Below are 22,987 nucleotides of genomic sequence, written 5' to 3'. Positions count from 1 at the left end.
TCAGGGAACCTTGTTTGAGGACTATATGTTATTCTAAAGAGAATAAACTGTTTAATTTTCTAACTGAAAGAAAAGGGGTCCGGTCCCTGGTTCAGGATAATACACTTACGCTGAGGGGGTTGTGCATCAAAGGGCATCATCATTTTAGGTCTCATTCCCCGACGGCCTGCCAGTGTAGACATGCTGTCCTCTGATTCATGGCCTGCAAATCAGACAGCGACCAGCTAATCAGATTGAGACAGGCTCCCAATACAAGAGCCCTGTGAAGACTACCAGCTGACTTCCTAGAGTAAGTTGCCAAGATCATGTGGTGTTTTCACTAATGCAGTGAGATTCTATTGTTTGTCCATTAGAGGGCAGTGTAAACGCACACATACGGAGAGCTGTAGGAGTAGGCAGCAGCAGATGGATATCACCATACATGCCACGAAAACAAAAGAAACAAGGCTGCACGTTTTTTTCCATTTTAAGCAAGGAACATGCCAATCTCAAGCAATAATGACAAATAGAAGACATGACATTGAAGCATCCATCAGAAGCAGCAGCTGGAATGATGTCATGGATGATGCAGCAGGTGAAGGTGGTTTAAAGACCCCATGAAATTGTTAGACATTTCTTTACTGTGTTGATGTATTTCCTAATGAAACCGGAAGTTTGGTCTTTTTTAAAAATAGCCAATATCCTTAAGTTTACATCATAGCATTAGTGTTACATGCAACTTAGTGTTGGGGGGGGGGGGGGGGAGATGGGCTTTCCATTTTCCCAGAAGAGCAATACTATAAATACGACAAAAATATCTAGGCGTTTACTAGTATAGACCTTATGTAGCCCCGCCCCTTTTCAGCGCTGCGCTCATAGTGTTCAGACTTCCGGTTTGTATTTCCACAGCATGAAGGTAAGATCTTACAGATTAATGAATGAACCGCTCGGATGGCATTTGTTATGATAAGTAAATCATAAGTAAATCCACTTTACCAGCTAATTAGTCTTCGATAGCAAAGCCATAGAAATATACAGAGCAACCGCAAAAACGAAAGTTCAAGCACAAAATTCTAAACATGATTGCGAGCTTATTTCTCCGGCGTATAAGGTCTATATAGACGGCCTTATCAGACAAAGCTTTCTGATTTCATGGGGTCTTTAAATCACAGTTCTTACCACGGTACGAGTTGCGTCTCTGGAGCATAGGATCCATGGAGCCGTCAACCGGGGTGATGTCTTGGGAGGATCGGGGGATTGGCGTGTCGGTCATTACTGGATTGGTTTCGGGCGATTTGTCAATAGGTTTTAGCTCCAAACGTTCGTGGTGGATCCAGAGGTCTGGTGGCTTCAGATCTTTGGAGTTGCCCTTATACTTGTGGGATCCATTGGCGGACTTGCACGCTGCACGTTTCCTGGAGATCATATCAAAGAGTTTGTGGCAAACACATTTACCCTTACGCCAGGACTGAGGATTAGGACTGCTCATCATCAGGAGATCTGAACTTGAGCTTTGTGAGGAACTTACTTCTTCTGCTGTGTTGTGGTACGGCGTGTACACAGGAAGGCGCCAACCACCACCACAATGATGGTAAATGCTCCCACTGACACAATGATGACAATAACCAGGATGTGGTTATCACCAGTGCCAGACATGTCTGGTTTCCCTGAAACATGGAAAATCTGTGGTTACAACGTTATAAGGAAAGGAAAATGTATCGAGACTAACTGTTGCTTTGTCAAATTCTTGCCTGCAAGTTTTTAAAAGCCTTGAATGTTTATGACAGAATGGCCTGACAGACAGAAACTGAGAGGGAGTTGGTTGAGTACTGCTATGTGGTTGGTAAGCTACTGTTAAGTGTTTACAAAGGGTGGTAAAATGTAGTTGATTGATGTAGTTGACTAAGGTGTTGCTAAGTGGTTGCTAGAGTTGTTGTTAGGGACTAGTGTAACATTGCTAGGTGATTGGTGGGGAACTGCGAAGCTAGGTGCTTTCTAGGTTATTAATATACTGTTGATGAGCATTGCTAGGTGGTTGCATGGTGCTACTACGTTGTTGTGGGTGGTTGCTAAAGACTAAGGGATGGCATCGCTAAACTGTTGCAAGGTGTTTGCTAGGGTGTTAATATGCTGTTGATAAGGCATTGCTAGGTAGTAGCTAAGTTGTTATTAAGGTGTTGCTAGGTTTGTTGGACTACTGGGTGATTGCTATGGAATTGCAAAGCTGCTATGATATGCTAAATTGCTATGTGTGATAGGGACTATTGGGTGGTAGTTGTGGCATTGCTAGGTGATTAGTAGGGCACTGTTAAGCTTGGTGTTTACTAGATTAATAATATACTGTTGATGAGCTTTGTTAGATGGTTGCATGGCATTGCTAGGGTGTTACTAAGTGCTATTAAGGTGTTGCTAGGTTGTTGGGGGCTACCGAGTGATCGCTAGTGTGTTAGCATGTTGTATGTTAGTATGCTGTTAGGTGGTAGCTAGGTTGTTATTAAGGAGATGCTAGGTTGTCGGGGGCAACTGGGTGGTTTCTAGTGTGTTATATGTTGTTGGTAGGCAATTGTAAGATGCTGTTATGGTGTTGCTTGCTACCTTGTTATGAAGGGGTTGCTAGGTTATTGAGTTGGTTGCTCGGGCCTACCGGGAGGTTTCTATGGCATTTGCTTGATGATTGGTTGGGCAATGCTAAGCTGGAGATAGGTGGTTTCTGAGCATTGGTAGGTGGTTACAAGGCGCTGCTAGGGTGTTAATATGTTGTTGATAAGGTGTTGCTAGATGATTGCAAGATGCCGCTAGGGTGTTTCTAGGTCATTATTAAGGTGTTGCTAGGTTTTTCTGGGTGGTTGCTAGGGACTGGATGGGGTTTGCTATGGCATTGCTAAGCTGTTGCAAGGTGTTTATATGATGTTGAAATTGTGGTTGAAAGGCACTCATAAGATGTTGTTAGGGTGTTAATAAAGGGTTGCTTGGTTGTTATTAAGGGGTGTTATGAGTGTTATAAGCTGTTGCGGGTGGTTGCTAGGGACTACTAGGTAGGTGTTATGGCATTGTTAAGTGGTTGCTAGGTGTTTGCTCAGATGTTAATATGATGATTGCTATATAGTTGCAAGGGCATTGTTAAGAGACTAGTCGGTGGTTGTTATAGTATTACTAGGTAATACTAGGTATTGATACTTTGCACGTGACGTCACAAGTACTGGCTGGCGGGCAAGAACGTCGTACTCCAGCAACGAAACCCAGTAAACTAATCAAGGGTCGCCAGTTTTACTATACAAAAGTTGGTGTTTTGAGGTGTAAACGACATGCCAGATAGTTGTTGTGCAATTGGATGCACTAACCGCAGATGAGATAAGCAACCTCACAGTATGCACACGTCTGTGCAAATTACCATCAAAGGTAATTTCAACATTTGTTTGAATACAATGGGTGTATGATCATGTAATTAATCGTGTCTTTAAGTAACTGTAGTTTTGTCAATCAACACCAGTATTCACCAGCTAGTTCGGCGAGTCAGCTGTTTGTGTTATGAGTCTAAGCTAGGCTAACTGTGCGTTCACACCGCCGCCGGCGAGAGAGGCAAAATTCATTGAAAATGAATGATTTCCGGGCACTTTGATGCTCTCGCCGGTGGCGGTGTGAACGCACAGTAACAGCTGTCGTCTTTTGCTAACAATAACAGAAGTGTGTGATAGGTTGTTTTGAGGTTTGCGATATGATTTTCAATGAGAACCAGAGATGACCCAACAGTAGAGCTAGATTATTTATGGAGGAATATTTATGGATTACTGCTCGATTATCTTAAAAAAACTTGTCTGCTTTACACAATTTAGCTACCTTGGAGTTAATCCTAGTAGTCCATAGTTATGCAGCTAGCTCGCTAACAGACTTGATAGCTACTAGAAAGTCCTGGAACTACAGGACTCAACATTGAAAATACCCGTTTGTTGCCCGCCAGGTATCCGTGGTAGTCACGTGACTGCAAAGTATCAATAGTACAAAGGCGTGTTCTTGATTGTTGCTATGCTACATCATTGTTAAGCTATTGCTAGGTTACTTCCAGTGTGTCTTTTTGGAAACATAAAAAAAAACCCAGAAATTACCAGCTGATCCAAAGCCTTGATCTGTTGATGATGGTCTTCCTACTTTCACTGGTCCTGAAGCTACAAGAGTTCAAATAAGAAGAATTGGCAAGTGGCACAGGAATCTACAACTCTCGTGTAAAGTTTAAAGTCGTGTTCAATCCATTGGTAAAATAACATGCAGCTTAAACAGATAAACCACCAGCTGTACTTCTGAGAAGAGCATGACGCTCATCTTTTGAGAAAAACGTGCTTGGAGAAAGACAGTTAGTAGTATGAAGGTGTAGCCACGTGCATCCTACTGATAAACTCTTAGTAAACAGCAGTCAGGCAGACAAATAAGATGTTTTCCAGCTATACACCAACTGGATCTTTCTGTGACTGCTGATGAATTTCAGTGCGCAGGGAAAACATGCTGCTCACTTCTATTTGAGGACATTAGTGGAATAAGAGAAGAGAGAGCAATTACCTTGGTCATTAGCCATTTTGTCAGAGGGTTCGGCTAGCATGGCAAAGCAGGAGAAGAGACAAGTTAGAGGGAGAGAGGCGTGCAGTCAGAGCTAAGCATGAAAGATCAGTGAGGTCAGGGTAAACGCAAAGGGTTAAGCTTGAGATTAAGTAAAAAATAGCGTATATGTTAACTCTTTCCCGCCATTGACAGAAATTTTGCGGCTTTGCATGTTTTCACTGTTATACGGTAGGGGGCGCTATTGCACATCTTCTAAAAAAAAAAAGTGCAGAATCTCCTGACCAAAACACAGGCGAAGAAGAAGCAGAAACAAGCGATAGCATATGTAAGCAGATGCATACGCGATCATCAACATTAAACAGCATATAAATCAAAACTGCCTAATGTTACTGAATGAAATGTCGACCCAGGACGAGCTGTAGGACTGTGAAGCTTTGTGGGTGTCGATGGACTCGATCTACTCCGTTCTGAATCTGATCCAGACGTAGTCTTTGACAAAAACACGATTTTCTCAGCTTTTTGCTCAAAATGTTGCTTTTTTATGAAATTTACCCAAATGTTGATAAAAAAGAAATGCATGAAGGTTTTTTGTTTAAAAAAGGTTTTCAAAAACGCTGGCGGGGAAAGAGCTAACATAATTTAGCAACCAAACCCTGCAGGAAAGAACAGCATGCTAGTTGGTCTCTTCTGGTATATCATGGGCATCTTGATGGTTAAGCCACATATGAAGCCTTGCGGTTACACCAGTATCCCATCGTATCTTGGGATTCATATCCCTACATATACTGGTCTTTTCATCAGGCAGCAGTGATTGTTCTCATTCATCAGATGAAAACTGTCTCTGTGAATCAGCTGGTTTACCTTTAGGAGTGCGAAACTGGACAGCTTCAGACATGGGACCCATTCCCTTGGAGTTACGCGCCTGGATCTTGAAGTAGTAGGTGGTATCGAGGGTCAGCTCCTGAATTTGATGGGTTAGCCTGTTTCCCACTACTGGTTCAATGACCCAGTCATGAACCTCTGCATTCACATCAGTGCTGTAATAAATGATGTAACCTGGGAAGGCAGAGAAAGCGATACAGAGGCACGTTGTAGATGATTATATGTGGTTGTCACAAAACACCTTTTTTTGGTCCACTGACTTCCATTCACGGGATGCAAATGCAGACGAGAAACGCAAGGCTCACACACATTTCAATGCGTTCTCAAGTTTAAAGTTGGTGAATTTTGTATCATGTGAAGACATGTGACCAATAAAAGACTGATACGTCACACAGTGACCTCTTTGCTGAAGCAATCTTTAAATCTGCAGGATCGCAGTAAAGTGGAGTAGATTGCAATATTTTTACATTTTGGATGTATTATATGTTGAATAATGGTTTCAAAAGAGACACCACAGTCAGAAGAGACACTTTTGCGTGTTTAAAGTCTAGTGTGACTGTGGTTTAAGGCAAAATAAGCTGTCACTGTCTATAAACGGTGCTAAATTTTTAATAACATTGTCACCTGTGATCTTGCCATTGGCTTCTGAAGGCGGCTGCCAGTTGACGATGATGGTTCGTGGTCGTCCCTCTTTGCTCACTACAGTCACATCTTTAGGCGCAGAACTTGGGACTGGGGAGAAAGACAAAATGATTCAAGACTACAAATAGAGAAATTCCCTCACACTTGATGCATGCACAACAAAACAGCCAAAAATCAGCTTATTGTTATTACTTTTTACTTGATGGGTTATTAAACTGAATCTTCTCTTGAAAATGGCATGCAAGTTTTTCAAAACGATATAAAATTAAAATGAACGCAAAGAGTTCATTTCTAAAGCCCAAAGTATACTGCGACCATCCGTGTTTCTCAATGGGCCGTGTGACGTAATTTTCATCATTAGGTGCACAAGATGGAGCGGAACATGGAAAATGAATTATACCCGTGCCTTAAAGGATTAGTTCACCCAAAAATGAAAATTTAGTGCTCGCCCTCATGTCGTTCCAAACCCGTAATACTTTCGTTCATCTTCTGATCACAAATGAAGATCTTTTTGATGAAATCCGAGAGCTTTCTGTCCCTCCATTGACAGTCTACGCAACTACCACTTTGACTCTTCAAAAAGTTAATAAAAAGATCGTAAAACTAATCATATGAATTGAGCTGTTAAGTCCAAATTTTCTGAAGAGCCACGATCGCTTTATTTAATGAACAATTTTAATTTAGTCTTTTTATTAACATATAAACATTCATCAACTCACACATCAGTTGTGGTAAACGGAAGCTCAAGCATGTTCACTTGATGCATGAGAACCAATGAGGTTCATTCTCGTGTTACGCAGCACATTTGAGCTTCTGCAAGAACCAATGAGGTTCCAACGAGTCAAACAAGTGAGGTTAAGCTCCTGTTTATGTTTGATGATCAATGTTTATATGCTAGTAAAAGACTAAATTACATGTTATCATATAAACTGATCGTGTCTGAATTTGGACTAAACTGAAATAAGACACCATGTACAGTTATGTACTTTAGATTATGTTGGACGAACCGCAGCTGCGCTCAATAAAGAATAACTTTGTTTGACCGTGATCCCAACGTCTCCTGGTCTCTGCTTCGATGAAAGAAAACTTTTCAACAGTAGACTGTCAATGGACGGACAGAAAGCTCTCAGATTTCATCAAAAATATTTTCATTTGTGATCAGAAGATGAAAGAAGGCGAGTAATTAATGACAGAATTTTTATTTTCGGGTGAACTAACCAAGACATAGGCACTCTTACAAAGCGATTAGTATTCAGTCACATGACCATGCAACACAATTGCCACGTTGATGCCGCAAACTGCCCCATGTAGAGGACTTACTTGTTTCGAAAGTTGTCCCATGTGCAGTCATGCTCCAGGTGCTGGTCCTCCGGGCCTTCGTGACCATGACCGAGAACTCATACAAAGTGTTGGGCTTAAGACCCACCACCGTGTGAGTAAGTGTGGTGGTATTAGCCATCTAAAATGAATAATTCAATGTCAGGGGTGTAACAACCAAAAATGATCCACCTTCTCCTACAGGCAGATGCTGTGAGCAGCCTGGGTTCTGTTAACCATACCTTAAACTTTGTGTTCGCAGGTATGTTGGTCTTCCAGCGCACCGTGTAATAGCGTGCATCTGTGATCTTCTGGTTCTTGGGCAGCGAGTTGTCCGCCCATGTGACTTTGATGTTGTCGTGGCTCAGAACGGACGCCTGAACGCCCACAGGAGGCAGCATGGGTAAAGGTTCTGGAACTGGAGTGTATGGAGCATGGAAAAGTTCGTACAAATCAACATCAGGGTCTATGGGGTCTGCAGGCAAATTACACAATGTCCCATGGAAAAAATAAAAAGGTGAAAAGCGAAAAAATGAGCACGATTATGTGTGCAAGGGGAGGGTTTTAGGACGGGAGACACGTAACGAAGCGGGAGAACGGGTTAATGGGTTAAAATGGGAGTGAGGGGGGGAGGAATGTGGAGGTGGGATTGGGAAAGGGAGAAAGAGAGAAAATATTGTATTAGAACAGGATATCAAGAGACTACAGAGAACTACATCTACAACGAGGAACTACATCAGCTCGGTTCACTAGCATCTACATCACAAATACAGAAGGAAATCGATCCTGAGGGATAGACTTAGTGTTTAGATAAAGGTCCTAGTACACATGTAACTTTCAAAACTGTTTAATGGAGCTTTTGTCTACTAATATTTCTCAGTTTTCACCCTCATGTCATTCAAAACCTGTACGATTGCCTTTTTTTCCCATTAGTTTTATTTAATTTTGGTCTGTACTTCACATAAACCTATTGTTTAGATTTGAAAGACTAACTTTACTTTGTAACTAACTTTATTACACCTTATATTTCTTGCAAGGTTGGAAAATCTATTGAATTATCATGGATTAAATGAAACTCATTAGTATGCAGCTAACAAAAAGGTTAAGATCTATTGCTCTAATGAATAATGCTTTTACTGCAATTTGACCAAATGTGTCTCAGGAGGAAGCAGAAAAAAAAGGCTTTTATTTTTCTTTCCTGTCTCTTCATTTTAATTCGAGGTTTGGAAACAATGACCTTGTCCAGGTCAAGGCACTGGAGATGCACATTTTTCTCCACAGCTTTATATCAAGCTAAATCTTTCAAATAACTTCATTGTACGGTGCTGCTCGGGTTTGCTGATATGATAGGGAATGAATCTGGAGGTCTGATTCTTTCATAGATTTAAAGCTGTTTGCCTGCCTTAAATCACCTGTTTTCCTAAACGCTCCCTCCAAGAATAACAAATCGCAGTGGGAAAATATGTGTAAAAATGAGAACACATTCTTTCTGGCTTGTTTTCAAATGGAAAATTGGGGGAAAAACAGGTTATTTTCCAGAGGGATGAAGCAGACCTCTTTCACACAGCACTATAAGTGTGTGACATTGATCTTTGCTTGTTCCCTGAAACTCACTGTCCAACTAGCATGCAATGCCTAACATAACACTACATATTTAGCACACAGTATTTCACTCATCGAACACACATGCCGTTTTACATCCAGTAATCGAATATTAAAATCGCTTTTTCTATGCAAAACATGTCTGTATATCCTGGAAGAGGGAAAATTGTCACCTTTACCTCTTACTAAACATTCCTACATTCTCTCCAACATAAGAGATGCTTATGTATGAAGGAATGGGTGAGCGAGATCTTCAAAGCCCTGCAGCGGATTCCCTTGAGTTCAGTTAAAGGTAAACCAGGAGAAATGAGAAATGCCATGAACCGGATTGCATGCTGGGAGGTAACAAGAGTGTGCCATTGATCAAAACGCCAGGTGAGAAATCATCCGGTGTCAGGAACGGCCAGCTTTAGTTTTTCTCTCTTTCATTACTTGAATCGTGAATCAAGTTCTCTATTATTATTATATAGCCATATTGATATAAAATCAGAAAAAAATTGGCCTTATTAATGCAGCCCAACAAACAACCACGACAAACTGCAATTTAATAAAAAAATTAAATAAAAAAAAAGATTTAAATCAAATAATGCAGCTCTATCATTCAGTAGACAAAACATGTTGTGTTCCAAATTTGAAGTTGATATATGACCCTGGACCACAAAACCAGTCACATGGGTCCATTTTCTGAAATTGAGTTTATACATCATCTGTAAGTTGAATAAATAAGCTTTTTATTAATGTATGGTTTGTTAGGATTTGACAATATTTGGCTGAGATACAACTATATGAAAATCTGGAATCTGAGGGTGCAAAAAATCGAAACATTGAGAAAATGTCCTTTAAAATTGTCCATTTATGTTGGCGATTGTGCTGCATTTACTCACAAAAATAAATGTTTTATATATTTACGGTAGGAAATTTACAAAATATCTTCATGGAACATGATCTTTACTTAATATCCTAATGATTTTTGGCATAAAAGAAAAATCGATCATTTTGACCCATCCAATGCATTGTTGGCTATTGCCACAGATATACCCGTGCGACTTGTGACTGGTTTTGTGATCCAGGGTCATCATATAAATTCCTTTGAGATCTTGTTTAGACGCTATACCAAAAATGGCCACCGTGTGACATTCATTTCATAGACTTTTTTTTTTTTATATGTGTTCTCCTGTAACAAATTAACACATTTCTGTCACAATATCACTCATATCACAAAACAGACACCAAATATGGAACCTTTTGACTTTTGACATTTCCGACGATACGTTTTGTCAAGATTACAATTTTTTTTATTATAAAATAGTTAATAAATTTAGAAATATGAAACATGGCCCCGCCCACTAAGGGGAGGAGCCTGCTAAAAGGTTTTAAATTAGTGTTTCCGCTTGAGGGATGTTGAGAGTTAAGGGGTTACATCTAATTTTGCACAAAAATGTTTCTAGTTGCTACTTAGGATGAGGAAACCATTTAGCACTTCAGTTGATACAAAATGTCAATTTCACCATGAACAACGAGATCCGCAGTGTTTTATAATGTTAATTATAATCATGTCGACACGCTCTTGGATGGTGGAGTGACTAATTTCCTGTGATGTTAAGATGTTCCTGTATGTGGGATAAGAGCAGTGTTTAATCAAAGCTCTGCATCTCCATCATGCTCTGCGCTATTAAGCAGCCATTCAGTTGTGAAGTGCAGATGGCTTTATCTGCATCCCATCATCATGACAATTCCTCTGGTTGCTAGGAAGAAAAGCACTGGAGACCACCGGGGTCTGCTGGAGAACGCTTACGACATGAGAGAACAACACTTAACCAGTGTGCATAACCGTAGCATCAATATGATCACCTAGAGAGAATAGAAATTCAACAGAGACTTCAATGAGACATGGCTTAGACTCCATTCAGTTTCTTGAGCTCTTGTTATTTTAAAATAAATGTGGCATCATCATCCATAGGGATGTCAATTTACATAAATTTCCATAATCGATCGCTGTTAAAAAATTAGCAATCATTTAATCAATTAAATGCTAATCATAACCTCTCAAAACCCGAAGCAGTGGCCGCTACTGAGTTATCATGTTACTCAACAACCACTTGCTCAACCAACACAAAAAAGGTGTCGTTTAGGCTTAGAAGCTTGACTTTACAGTGGGAATATACGAGCATCACTTAACAAGTGCTTTTAAATTCGCTGACATATTAGAAGTGCTCTATTTTCATAGTGTGAAACACAACTGCTTTACATGAAAATATGATCTGTAAAATCATAGTACATAGTGTCGTATATCATTGAAAACTAGCATTTAAAGACAAACTATTCCAAGTTTTTGTCTGAAAAAGCGAGAATACACATGATGCTTTTGCGCCTCTTTTGGTTTGTAAGTTAACTTTGCGAAACATTAGTAAAAGTGTATTTAGAGCAACTGGTCTGGAACGAGCCCAAACACAACATAAGACAATGTGCTTTGCTAAAGCAATAAGACTTCCAGGAACCGATCGTGATCATGACGGTGTTTTCCAGCGTCAACTGAAAGTTAAACCAATGGAAACTGGGTCTTGAGTACAGTGGTTAGGGACGATGTGTAGAGACCAATCGAACGCTGTGACGTTTACACATGCAAGTTGGGTAACACTTTATTTTACAGTGTCCTTGTTACATATGTTACATGGACTTACCATAGTAATAACAGTAAATTATGCATAATTACATGCAACTAACCCTCAACCAAATCATAACCCTACCCTAACCCTATAGTAAGTACATGTAGTTGCTTAATAGCACTCAGTGCTTAAATATATAATTACACTGTAACAATGACATCTTAAAATAAGTAAAATTAAAGCAAGTAGTTTTTATGTTCCATAAAATACAATAACAGACACAAACTTGCATTTATTCTTACATTTGAGCCTATTTGAGGTTTTACTGTGAATGTTAATGTAAGAATAAATGCAAATATATATTACAAGTTTGTGTCTGTCATTGTATTTCTGTGAATGGCATTTTGCACATTTGTGACTATCGTCTGCAAGTGCAAATCTCAACATTCAACTATTTGACAGGTTTTCACATTGGAGCTGTGTGTGTAAATGTTCGCGTACAAGTACGAATATTTATTGTACAAGTTCTCAAATTCACATCTACGTGCTCTCGAGTTTTGCTACTCTTTTACCTTCATAAAAATACCTCTGTATGTCTTTTATATTGATATCTCTTAATGTAGTCAATCAATATCACACAAAGAGTGCTGTTTTTTTCTCTCCAAATATCAGCATGACTACAAATGTGATATTGATTTTATACACAACCACACAGAATGTGCCATCATTAGCATTCCTATTATTAGGAATACAGCAATGCCAAACAAGTAAAGTGTTTTAGAGCGAGTATATAGTGTGTTGTGTTGTATGACCGACCTGATTGGGGTCGAGTGATGGCGCTCTCGTACACAGGGATTCCCTCCCCCACGTTGTTGTAGGCCTTCAGTGTGATGACGTAGTGTGAGCTGGGATCTGGCAGGAGAAAGACAATCATTTAGATAATCAAACCCACAGCTCCTCTGAGAGCTTCAGACATGTTCATCATCCTAGCAGGGGTGCAGATTTAAACACCATCACTGATTCTCGCTCGTTTAATTAGATGAAGTACGAAAACTGAAATTATGCCGTTTCTTCTGATGATTATTTTTTCTCTTTTCTTTAAATGCAATTACAATGGGGTGGAGAGAGGGGTAAATCTCCCACTCTCGAGTCCCACAATGCATGGTTTCCTTTCATTCACTTGTATAGGCAACAGAGCTGTTTAATGAGTGTACAGTACTTCATGTTTGTCTGATGAAGCTGTGAATGAATGTTTAGAATCATAAATTGAACATGTTGCCAATTTGGTTTAAGGATATAGCGGTAACGTTAGCATTATTTAACATGAACTAAGAATGAACAATACTTCGGTTACACTTTATTTTAAGGTGTCATTGTTACAGTGTAATTATATATTTAAGTACTGAGTAATATTAAGCAACTACATGTACTTACTATAGGGTTAGGGATTTAGTTGAGGGTTAGTTGCATGTAATTATGCATAATTTACTGTTATTACTATGGTTAGTACATGTAACAAGAACACTGTAAAATAAAGTGTTACCAATACCTCTATAGCATTTATTAATCTTAATTAATGTTAATTTCAGCATTTACTAATACATTATTAAAAACAAAAGTTGTATTTGTTAACATTAGATCATGCACTGTAAACTAACATGAAGAAACAATGTGCAACTGTATTTTTATTAACTAACATTAACAAAGATTAATAAACACTGTAACAAATGTATTGATTGTTAGTTCATGTTAGTTAATACATTAATGAAATCTTACTGTAAAGTGTTAGCGATATAGCAATATAGGAAAAACCACAATAAGATGTTTTTGTTTTGTTTGTTTGTTGGAAATGCATCATGGAAATAACATGGTATTCTTTGAAGTATCAAGTGCCATCTTTTATGCATATGAAAATAATTTTATATCATAGTAGACATCAAAACAGCACACCATGGTACGGTCATCGTATATTAATATTTGTATCATCATTTACAGTGAGACGTTTACATTTCACGTGCATCAGAATACTACAGGTCAGGTAATCTGTGATTCATATGGTTAAATCTAAACTATTTTTTTGTTTGGTTGATTTATTTAAGTTCAACCTGACTTAATTATGATACTGAAATTTTCACACAATTTATTATAGTCCTAAATGGCAAATACATAAATAAAATAAATTGTAGGTCAAAAAATATATTTTTTTTTATGTAATACAAGTTTTAATATAAACTTAACATAAGTTTTAATTATATTTATTTATTTATTTGTGACCTTTTTATACCTATCTTCAATCTAAATGTTTATATACTGTATATTTATATTTTCCAAAAAGTACTTTAAAAATGTATTTGAAGACTGCAAATATATTGTCTTGCCCCTTAAGGCAAATTTTGTAATATACTTATTCATAAACAAAATATATTTTTAACCTGGAAAAAATCTGTGCTGTTTACAATATTTAGCATTTAGTTGAAATCGTATTGTGTGCAAAGCATCATTATTATAATGAGGGTCTTACTCAAGTTCTCAATGGTGTAGTATCTCTGTTTGTAGTCCACTTTAATGGTCTTTGCGTGAGGGCTGCCGATCCCATAGGCGATGCTGTAACCCCTCACCACGATGTCCTGGTTCTCCGGGGGCGTCCAACTCACTACGATGCTGTTCACAAGAGGCCGCACATGTAAGGAGCTGGGGACGTCCGGCACACTTGTCTCTGAAACCAGAGAACGAGCCACATTACACTTTGTCGACCTAATCGAGCACCAGTTCTCACAGGATTCTGCCGGTTTTTACCGTCCAGATCGCTCTCAAACGTCTCAGCCGTGGTCCAGTCTGTGGCGGGACCCGTGCCGTTCACCGAAATGGCCGCCACTCGCAACATGTATTCAGTGCCTCGCTGCAGACCTGAAAAATATGGGAAAAAACTCAATACAGCCATACAAGCGTTGTGAAATAAAAGACAACGTTTTAGTTGTCATTTAATTGAATATTCATCAACAATATTATTGATCTGTCTGCATTGACATCATTATATGAGAACTGAACTGAGCTGGACATCACGGTTTTCTCCAGAACGGCTATATAGATATATAAATTAACTAAATTAATAACTTTTTTTACAACAAAAATGAAACATCACTGTGCTTACTTAAATGCAGGGTAGGTAGGATTTTTCTAAAAAAAAAAAAAAACATTTCAAATTTGTTTAAACTGTCTTTATATACCAATACATAATTAAAATGTAAGTACTCTGAAAAAGAGAGTATAAAAATCGAGTGTCTGTAGACCCTTCACGACTGTTGTAAACACAGCTAATTATTTCCATTCACTTCACCCCCTCACTTCTGAGCTCCTTCCAAAGCCACGCCCCCAAAACACATGAATGCGCGACGCCAAATGCTCAGGCTCAGCTGGAAGACGCATTTATTTACCTGAGACGAGTGAAGAGGAAGGAGCGCAGCGCATGCAGTGACATCATGTCAGAATCACATGTAATAAAATACCTAACTTTATCACTAAGAATATAAACAAATAAGATTTCTTTTAGTACTCACTATCAAGCTAGCATATCGATACTGGTAAAGTTTAAAATATACTTTGTTTGATTCGTTAACAAGCTATATTTATAGGTAACAAGCTATATTTATAGGTTGCATTGATACACGTTTTTCCATTACCATCAGTTACACTGTGATGAAGGTGAATTTCGTGTAAGATTCATAACATATACGGTGTTTTGCATGTAAGAGTTTCCATGATGAAAACATTGCTGACTCTAATGAGGACTACACTCCGGAGACAAGTACCGCTTCATCGGTTCGAGGACAGGTCCGGGGTCGAGGGCGAAGCAGAGGAGGTCGTTCAAGAGTGCGGGCAGGGTCCGAGGAAGTAGTTTTTGCCTTGTTTGCCTTCGCTGACTGCATATGCAGGTGCTTTGAATTTTGAATGCTCTTTCTCTGCCATAATTTTACTCTTCATAGGTTCCGCGCCTCTCAAATCAAACGGATGCGCGCGCATATGGGCAGATCTAGCAACAGGGGTGGTAACCATGGTTGCGAGAGTGAGTGACAGTCGCCCAAACCAATCAATTGTTTCGTCCTGAATGGAAATAATGAGGTGTGTTTATTGCAAAATAAAAGGTCTACAGTCACTCGATTTTTATACTCTCTTTTTCCAGAGTACTTACATTTTAATTATGTATTGGTATATAAAGACAGTTTAAACAAATTTGAAAAAAAGTTTTTTATAAAAATCCTACCTACCCTACCTACCCTACCTTTAAGCTGGACTGTGACGCTATTTTCTTCTGGAAACAAACTTTGTCGCATTATTTTCCTGTTATCTCTGTAAAGCTGCTACTTTTTAGCTAAAACTGCACAAATTAACTAGATTTGCACTTTTTTTTTAATCTTCTTCTAAGATGTTCTGGGTGGTTCCTATATATACAGCTGCTCACCACAAGTATTAGCAATAGTAACATTACTAAAGCACTACATCCCAATCAACCAGTCAGCTCATTTCTCTGGAAACAAACAGAAAGACGCTTCACTCATGTGTGTTTCTCAAGCTATATACTGAGACTAAATCAATAACCACCCCAGCATCATCATCATCATCATCACCGGCTCCTCTTTGCGACACACTGACCTACACGCTACAGCATCGCCTCGAGCGCTGATTTTAACACTAGACTGACATGAACAACTACAATTTGAGAATGCCTGCTGTCTTTAAATAAGCCCGAGGTTGTAATTGCTTTAAAATGTTAATAAGCGTCTGCTTAGAGCGTCGAATGCTAAAGGCAGAGCTGTTCCTACAGCCTTGAGGGAAATAGAAAACCATGTCTTCTTTTAACACTCCACTTCAAGCCTTTGAACTGAGAAATATCTCATCTCAACTCAACTGGAACTGAAAACAACCATTATGCTCTTTGATGCCGACCACAGCGTGACACCCAAGAAGCTGTTGATATCTATTTTGGATTTGATTTAATTTAATTTTCACTTTTGTTTCATTAATGGATAGAGTTTGTCACTTGAGGCTCCATTTTGGAATATGTTTGAGAAATTAGCTTTTCTAGAGACTGTATATGGGTAAGAACATAATGTAATGGTGCTTTCTAAAAAAAAACACTTTATTTTACAGTGTCCTTGTTACATATGTTGCATGTACTTATAATAGTAATTAACAGTAAATTATGCATAATTACATGCAAATCAAATCCTAATCCTACCCTAACCCTATAGTAAGTACATGTAGTTAATTAATATTACTCAGTATTTAAATATATAATTACACTGTAACAATGACACCTTAAAATAAAGTGTAACCAAAAAAAAAAAAAAGGTCAGCCAATAGGGGTTTTACAGTGAGTGACTATCTAGAGTGTCATGTAATTAATTTTGTTAACAAAATTAACCAAATTAATTACATGACAGACTTATTAATTATTCAAATAGGATCAGGGCGCATGAATAAATGTGTCATTTTTGCATTAATTGAGCTAAATTAACTCAAAGTAACTAGGCTGACAGGCCTATAACATATTTTTGTATTGTCAGCAGAGTTATTAATCGGTGGAGTTAAAAATGGCACAGTTATTGGTGCCGAGGTCGATTATAACTTGAAAACAACCAAATATCTTTCAGTCCTTCTGAGTTTGACATGAGCTTACCATCTATGAGCTGATAGAGCTGCGATCCTGAAGTAATCTCCGCCACCTCACTCTTCCTCGTACCCTTCCTGTAGCGGATCTTGTAGCCGATGATCTCACTGTTCTGAGCATCTGCCGGTGGAGGTTGCCATCTGATCATGATGCTCTATAAAGTTAACAGTTGGGAAAACCAAAAAATATCCTCAGTATCACACACTCTGATTTACGCCTACAGCAATAAACACAGTCGTTGCATCCAAAATCGAATACTTCCTGACTTTACTCGTTTACTCATTCGTAAACGACAGCGATTCGGCTATGTCTATTAAACCAAATCTGCGTTTACACTGCCGCTGATCCAGATAAAGCAGTTGTCATGCGTGTATGTATATATGAAACAGCTTCACAAACAGTCTTTTCAACCACACAGTATCATTATTTCCGTGCTACAAATATATTTAAATGATCACAGAAGTACTGGGATAAAAGTGTATAGTTCAGATATAAACACTGATGTCTATGGTAGCGATCAAGATAGAGCAAATCACCTTTTGAAATTAACTTAACGCTTCAAATAAAGATTGTATACTTAACATCGTTACACCAGTAGGTGGCGACAAGTGACTGTAAAAAAATAATAATATTGAGATTCGTTCAAAAACGCTGATTCATCCAGCAATGAAACAAGTGTTTATGAGTGAGTCGTTGAATCATTCACTCAAACTGATTTTTATTTTTATTTCAAATTAATTAAACATTTGAAATAGACTGTAGCAATTAACATTTTGCCAGAACCTCTAGTAAATTAGTTGTCTGTTCAGAATCATGTTTCAGCTCTACTGAGTAAAATGACCGAATACATAGTATTCGAAAAACAGGGACCTACTACTTACAGTGAGATTCTGAAGTGCGCATTCAATGGACACTTTACTGTCCCATGAGGCCGTGAAGCGACGCAACTGACGGCGTAGGTCACATGACAATGACAAAATGGCGAATGTATTACGTCCGAATTTCATTCACACAACAGCCCATATTCATACTATACAGAACATTTTTTTTTAACGGTCGCAAATGAAACTTAGTACCAGTGTGAGATTTCTAACACAGTGAGTTTATTAGCGCTGCCATTTATTCAGCAGCTCCTCTGGGCTTCTGCGTGCAAAACCACCATAGTAACAAGCCTGAGCACAGGCATCTAACCCTAAGTCACTGTCTCCCCGAGGCGTCCATTAGAGAACGTGATCGTCCTCCACATAAAGCATGTGCAAGTATATCAGTCCTGCGACAGAGGGCATTGGGGGAGCAGTGGAGGCCGGCCTCACCGAACACATGAATAATAGATAAAGCTGTGAAGTGTAGAGGAGCCTGAGGGACTGAAGCTCGGGATAGATGGAGGAGGCCTGCAGTGCATGCTGGGATAATGAAGGCCGCCCAGCGTGGGTGGGGAATTAATTAATACTATCCACAGTTGCCGTGTTCACGGGCCATGAGGGAATCAACCGAATTAAATCTGCACCATGTATGCAATTACTGTATTTCAATTCTCTACCAATTCCAGTTTACCTCGCTAACTGCTGCTTGTGTTTTCAGCAAAAACAAACTTGTTTTAATTGACTTATGGGTCACATGGGTGGCACCAGTGTGGGCCTCATATACTAAGTCACTGTGTTCATTACACACACACACACAGATTGAATTCCCCCTGTCTGTTGCGTAGCCACGCAAGGGGACTCGATACAGTCCGTAGGATCCCGCTAATTAACCGTCTTCTCATGCAATTTACAAAACTGAAAGAATAAAGCTTATGCCTGGGACATAAAGCCTTCATTATTATTCAGTGCTAATTACTGAGCCATAAAACCCATTACAGGCTTGAAAGTGTGTGGATCTGTGTGTAACCACAATGCAAATAGACTTTAATACTACTGAATTGCTGCGCAAAACTGGCTGTTACGATGCCAGGGAGTTCTGAACAGTTCCTGTGCGGTTGCTAGTGTTTAAGACTTGACCTATTGATGGGTTCTTTAAAGTATTTGTTGAATGCTGAATGTATTTCTATCACCCATATACATAGTACACTCACATTGGTGCTATGTATTATAGCAAATCACAATTTACTGTACAGTCCTGTTCCAAATGTACACACTATGTACTTATTACAATAACTGGGTACTAACCCTGAACCTAACCTTAACCCCTGTCGTTGCTGTATATTACCCAGTACTTTCTTGGGTAAGAATGCTGTAAGTGCACGTACTGTACAATAAAGCACAACCCAAATATCAACGGCTTGATTGTTATATTGTCAAAAAATGTAAACTATAATTTTGGCCAGCGATATATTAACTCTTTCCCTGCCATTGAAAGAATTTTCCGTCATTTATTACACCGCTATTGACGTAATTTTCTGGCTTTATGTGTTTTCGCTGTTATACGGTAGGGGGCGCTATAACACACCTTCTGAAAGAGTACTGAATCTCCAGTCAAATAAGACGCTGGCTGGATACTTTTTAAAATAAAACGCTGGTGAGGAAAGAGTTAAAAGTTGTATATATATATATATATATATATATATATATATATATATATATATATATATATATATATATATATATGTATATATACAGTGCAATGCATAAGTGAATACACCCATGCTAAAGTTGACTAAAAAAAGAGGAATAAAAAATCATATTTTGGAAATTGAACTTAATGCCTTAATTTAAAAAATTAGGAAAAATCCTAGAGATTGGCATGGGGTACTTTCCATAAGATCATCTCTCAATGCAAATCAAACTAGCTTTTAGGCTAACTGAAATAAAACCATGCCAATCTCTAGGTATGGTGAAGGATATGTGATGATGTGGGGCTATTTTAATTCCAAAGGCCAAGGGAACGTTATCAGGATGCATAGTATCCTAAAAAAAAAATATAAAAAAATACTTAAAAATAAAAATCTGCCTGCCTCTATGGGAATTTAACATAGGGGTGTCCAAACTTATGCACCATGTATTTTAAGGAAGAACATTTATTTATTTACGATACATTATTCATTCACAAAGAAAATTGGTGTCCTTAAAGGTTGGATTTTTCCTAATTTTTTAAATTAAGGCATTAAGTTCAATTTCCAAAATATGATTTTTTATTCCTCTTTTTAGTCAACTTTAGCATGGGTGTATTTACTTATGCATTGCACTGTGTATATGTATATGTATATGTATATATATATATATATATATATCTGCTTGATTGCTTGTATCGTCACATAAAATATGTAAACTATATTATCACCCAGCTCTAATCTGCTAAATGCAACTATAAGGCATGGACACAAAAATTAACATCACGATTTTCTATTACTAATAATCAACTATGTCTATAATTGATACAAATTTTAAATGGTTACTTGTAAAAACAATCACATAAATTGTATTTAAATGTATTCTTTATCACTGGCATATTCTGGCCATCTGTGTTTATTTATTTATTTGTGATTATTGTGAGATAATTATTATTATTGTTGTTGTTGTTATCTGTATTTATGCTTTGGGGATACTGTTTCTAAAATAGTCATGGGAATAAATAAAAAAATCTGTAATGTTGTGGTCCTTAAATATGGCTTATGTTCTTCATCCTAAATCTTCAAACAAACCGTTTTCAGACTCTTTGAGAACTGAGGTGCAATTATATTACGAGAAAATTACAGTGTTTTGCATTCACGGATGCATGTAAACCTATTGTACGAGATTACAATTAGGAACTTTTAAAATACCATAATAGGGGCACTTTAACACTTAGGCTTAGGGGTTTGTTCAAACTCTAAAATCAAATGATTCTTGCCTTGGCAAACGCCATGAAATAGTAGTGCTAAATGCATTTTCACAGCCCAAGACGCTAGCTTGTCTATATATGACTAGAACAATAAACACACTCATGAATAAAAACAACAGGAGGAGGACTCGTATTCCCCGGCAGCAAGACAAATATAAATTGTATGTTGAGAAAGAGGGGGAGGAGAACACAGAGGAAGAATAAATGAGGCTTTGTGACAGTGCACAGATGTGCAGTTAAATCTCAGCAACAGATGAGCTTCTTCATCAGAGCTACTGTTCACTGTCATACAGCCTTACCTTCGAGTTCAGCACTTCAACCGTCATGTTCTGCGGTGGAGCGCTGGGGACTGAACACAGGGAGGACAGGGTTACTGAGAGTTATTATCCACATTTATTACATGGGTCTACTGCATTCTGATTGGTTAATGCGAGTACTGAGCAGTCAAATAGTTTTATAAATGATATATTTAACTATTGTCAATGGCTACTTTCATGTTTCTCAAAGCACTCCACTATGGCATCTACTGTAAATTCAGGGCTTGACATTAAATGTGTTGAACTGTGCAGCTCAGCATTTTCACGAGCAACAATTTTAACATCGATACCATATTTGAAATATTATCTCATAATTTGGCAGCAGGTTTATTAGGCTGCTGTCACTTTAAGAACGAATGCACAGACCCCTTATACTGTTACACATGCGTTTTCTTTCTCAACTGTTTGTTCGCTTAAGACATAACTGACTGTGTTTACGTGAATTCTCGCCAAGACCGGCATTGTGACATTATTTTGTGTATTATTGTGTGTATTTCACTGTTTAAGCGCAATAAGCAGCGAAAAATAACTCAATTTAGTCCTTTATGTGCGCACACAAAATCTGCAGGAATGAGTAAAACTATGCGCAATACGTGCAATCCCACGGCGAAATTCAAACCCTGTAACAGCAACAATATTCATCAAAAGAAAAGAGTGAGTTTTGTGTGTCACTCTCTGTCGGAGAGAGAGAGAGAGAGAGAGAGAGAGAGAGAGAGAGAGAGAGAGAGAGAGAGAGAGAGAGAGAGAGAGAGAGAGCATCTGATATCGTCTATCTATTCTGCGGAAAATTAGTATTGGAAGCGTTTCAGATATTTCAGAATCGATATGTAATGGAAAATAGATTTTTGACAACACTACATTGCACTTAATGTATTACTTCAGATGCCTTTTTAAAAGACAATTGTACAATGTACAATTGTACAATCTAAAATTCATCCCGCCGAAGTGGTTAGTAGGAGTGACTGCGTTACACGCCACTGCTGAAGTCGCGTGTTAATGTCAAGCCCTGACTATATTCATACCAACACAATTTAGAAAAGGTTGTTGACTCCATTTCACAATAACCGTAAGAAAAATGGCCTAATTTTACAGTGAGCATAAAAAATTTAACAGATGTCTAGAAGCTCACGAGTCCCAGTTGAAGTATATAGTAATAACTACAAAATACAGTTTCACGGGAGGTAACAAACCAGTAATTCACTCAGCATTGACAGGTATGGCATTAAGTTACTTTTGGACCCCGCTGATATTGCTCTGTTGATGCAGCTACAACAGGGATATAGATGAGAGCTGGTTTATTGCCTAGTAGAGCTATAACCCCTTATTAGGGTTATTTTGAGGAGCAAAATAAGTGGAGGAGTGCTGGAAACTGACTAGCTGAAGATGAAGCAAAAAGAGCAGATTTACTGTAAGTACCATCAGAGTATGTGCGCACGGATATGTCCTCGGTGGAGACTCCAGGTCCATGTTTGTTATAGGCCACCACTCTGAAACTGTACTCTGTGAACTTCTTCAGTCCAGTCATGGTGTAGGACAGTGTGTTCACATCCAGATCCTGATGAGAGAGAGGCAGGTCAGAGATATAGGCAGATAATGGCGGAGAT

The 22,987-nt window shown here is 38.4% G+C and overlaps 2 protein-coding genes across 5 annotated transcripts in view; both read right to left on the bottom strand.

Moving 5' to 3' along the window:
- Positions 1 to 22,987, bottom strand: part of LOC308687271 (apoptosis regulator BAX) — a 423,052-nt gene that overhangs the window by 232,319 nt on the left and 167,746 nt on the right. The gene's annotated exons all lie outside the window — the stretch shown is intronic.
- neo1a (neogenin 1a) overlaps positions 1 to 22,987 on the bottom strand; it is a 172,593-nt gene that overhangs the window by 5,937 nt on the left and 143,669 nt on the right. For 3 of the 4 annotated variants that reach the window (XM_081359651.1, XM_081359652.1, XM_081359653.1), the window contains exons 11-24: positions 22,800 to 22,938; positions 21,366 to 21,415; positions 17,257 to 17,401; positions 14,376 to 14,486; positions 14,101 to 14,295; positions 12,396 to 12,491; positions 7,614 to 7,789; positions 7,375 to 7,513; positions 6,037 to 6,144; positions 5,392 to 5,586; positions 4,083 to 4,142; positions 1,508 to 1,646; positions 1,159 to 1,394; positions 110 to 202 (exon numbers count right to left, since the gene is read on the bottom strand). In XM_081359651.1, coding sequence (XP_081215777.1) covers positions 110 to 202; positions 1,159 to 1,394; positions 1,508 to 1,646; positions 4,083 to 4,142; positions 5,392 to 5,586; positions 6,037 to 6,144; positions 7,375 to 7,513; positions 7,614 to 7,789; positions 12,396 to 12,491; positions 14,101 to 14,295; positions 14,376 to 14,486; positions 17,257 to 17,401; positions 21,366 to 21,415; positions 22,800 to 22,938 — 1,882 coding nt within the window. The remainder of the gene's footprint in view (positions 1 to 109; positions 203 to 1,158; positions 1,395 to 1,507; positions 1,647 to 4,082; positions 4,143 to 5,391; positions 5,587 to 6,036; positions 6,145 to 7,374; positions 7,514 to 7,613; positions 7,790 to 12,395; positions 12,492 to 14,100; positions 14,296 to 14,375; positions 14,487 to 17,256; positions 17,402 to 21,365; positions 21,416 to 22,799; positions 22,939 to 22,987) is intronic. The other variant, XM_081359654.1, reaches the window with a different exon arrangement.

This window comes from Scardinius erythrophthalmus (assembly GCF_964197995.2).
Source record: "Scardinius erythrophthalmus genome assembly, chromosome: 2".
Lineage (NCBI taxonomy): Eukaryota > Metazoa > Chordata > Actinopteri > Cypriniformes > Leuciscidae > Scardinius > Scardinius erythrophthalmus.
This window is presented reverse-complemented; position numbering and strand designations above follow the sequence as displayed.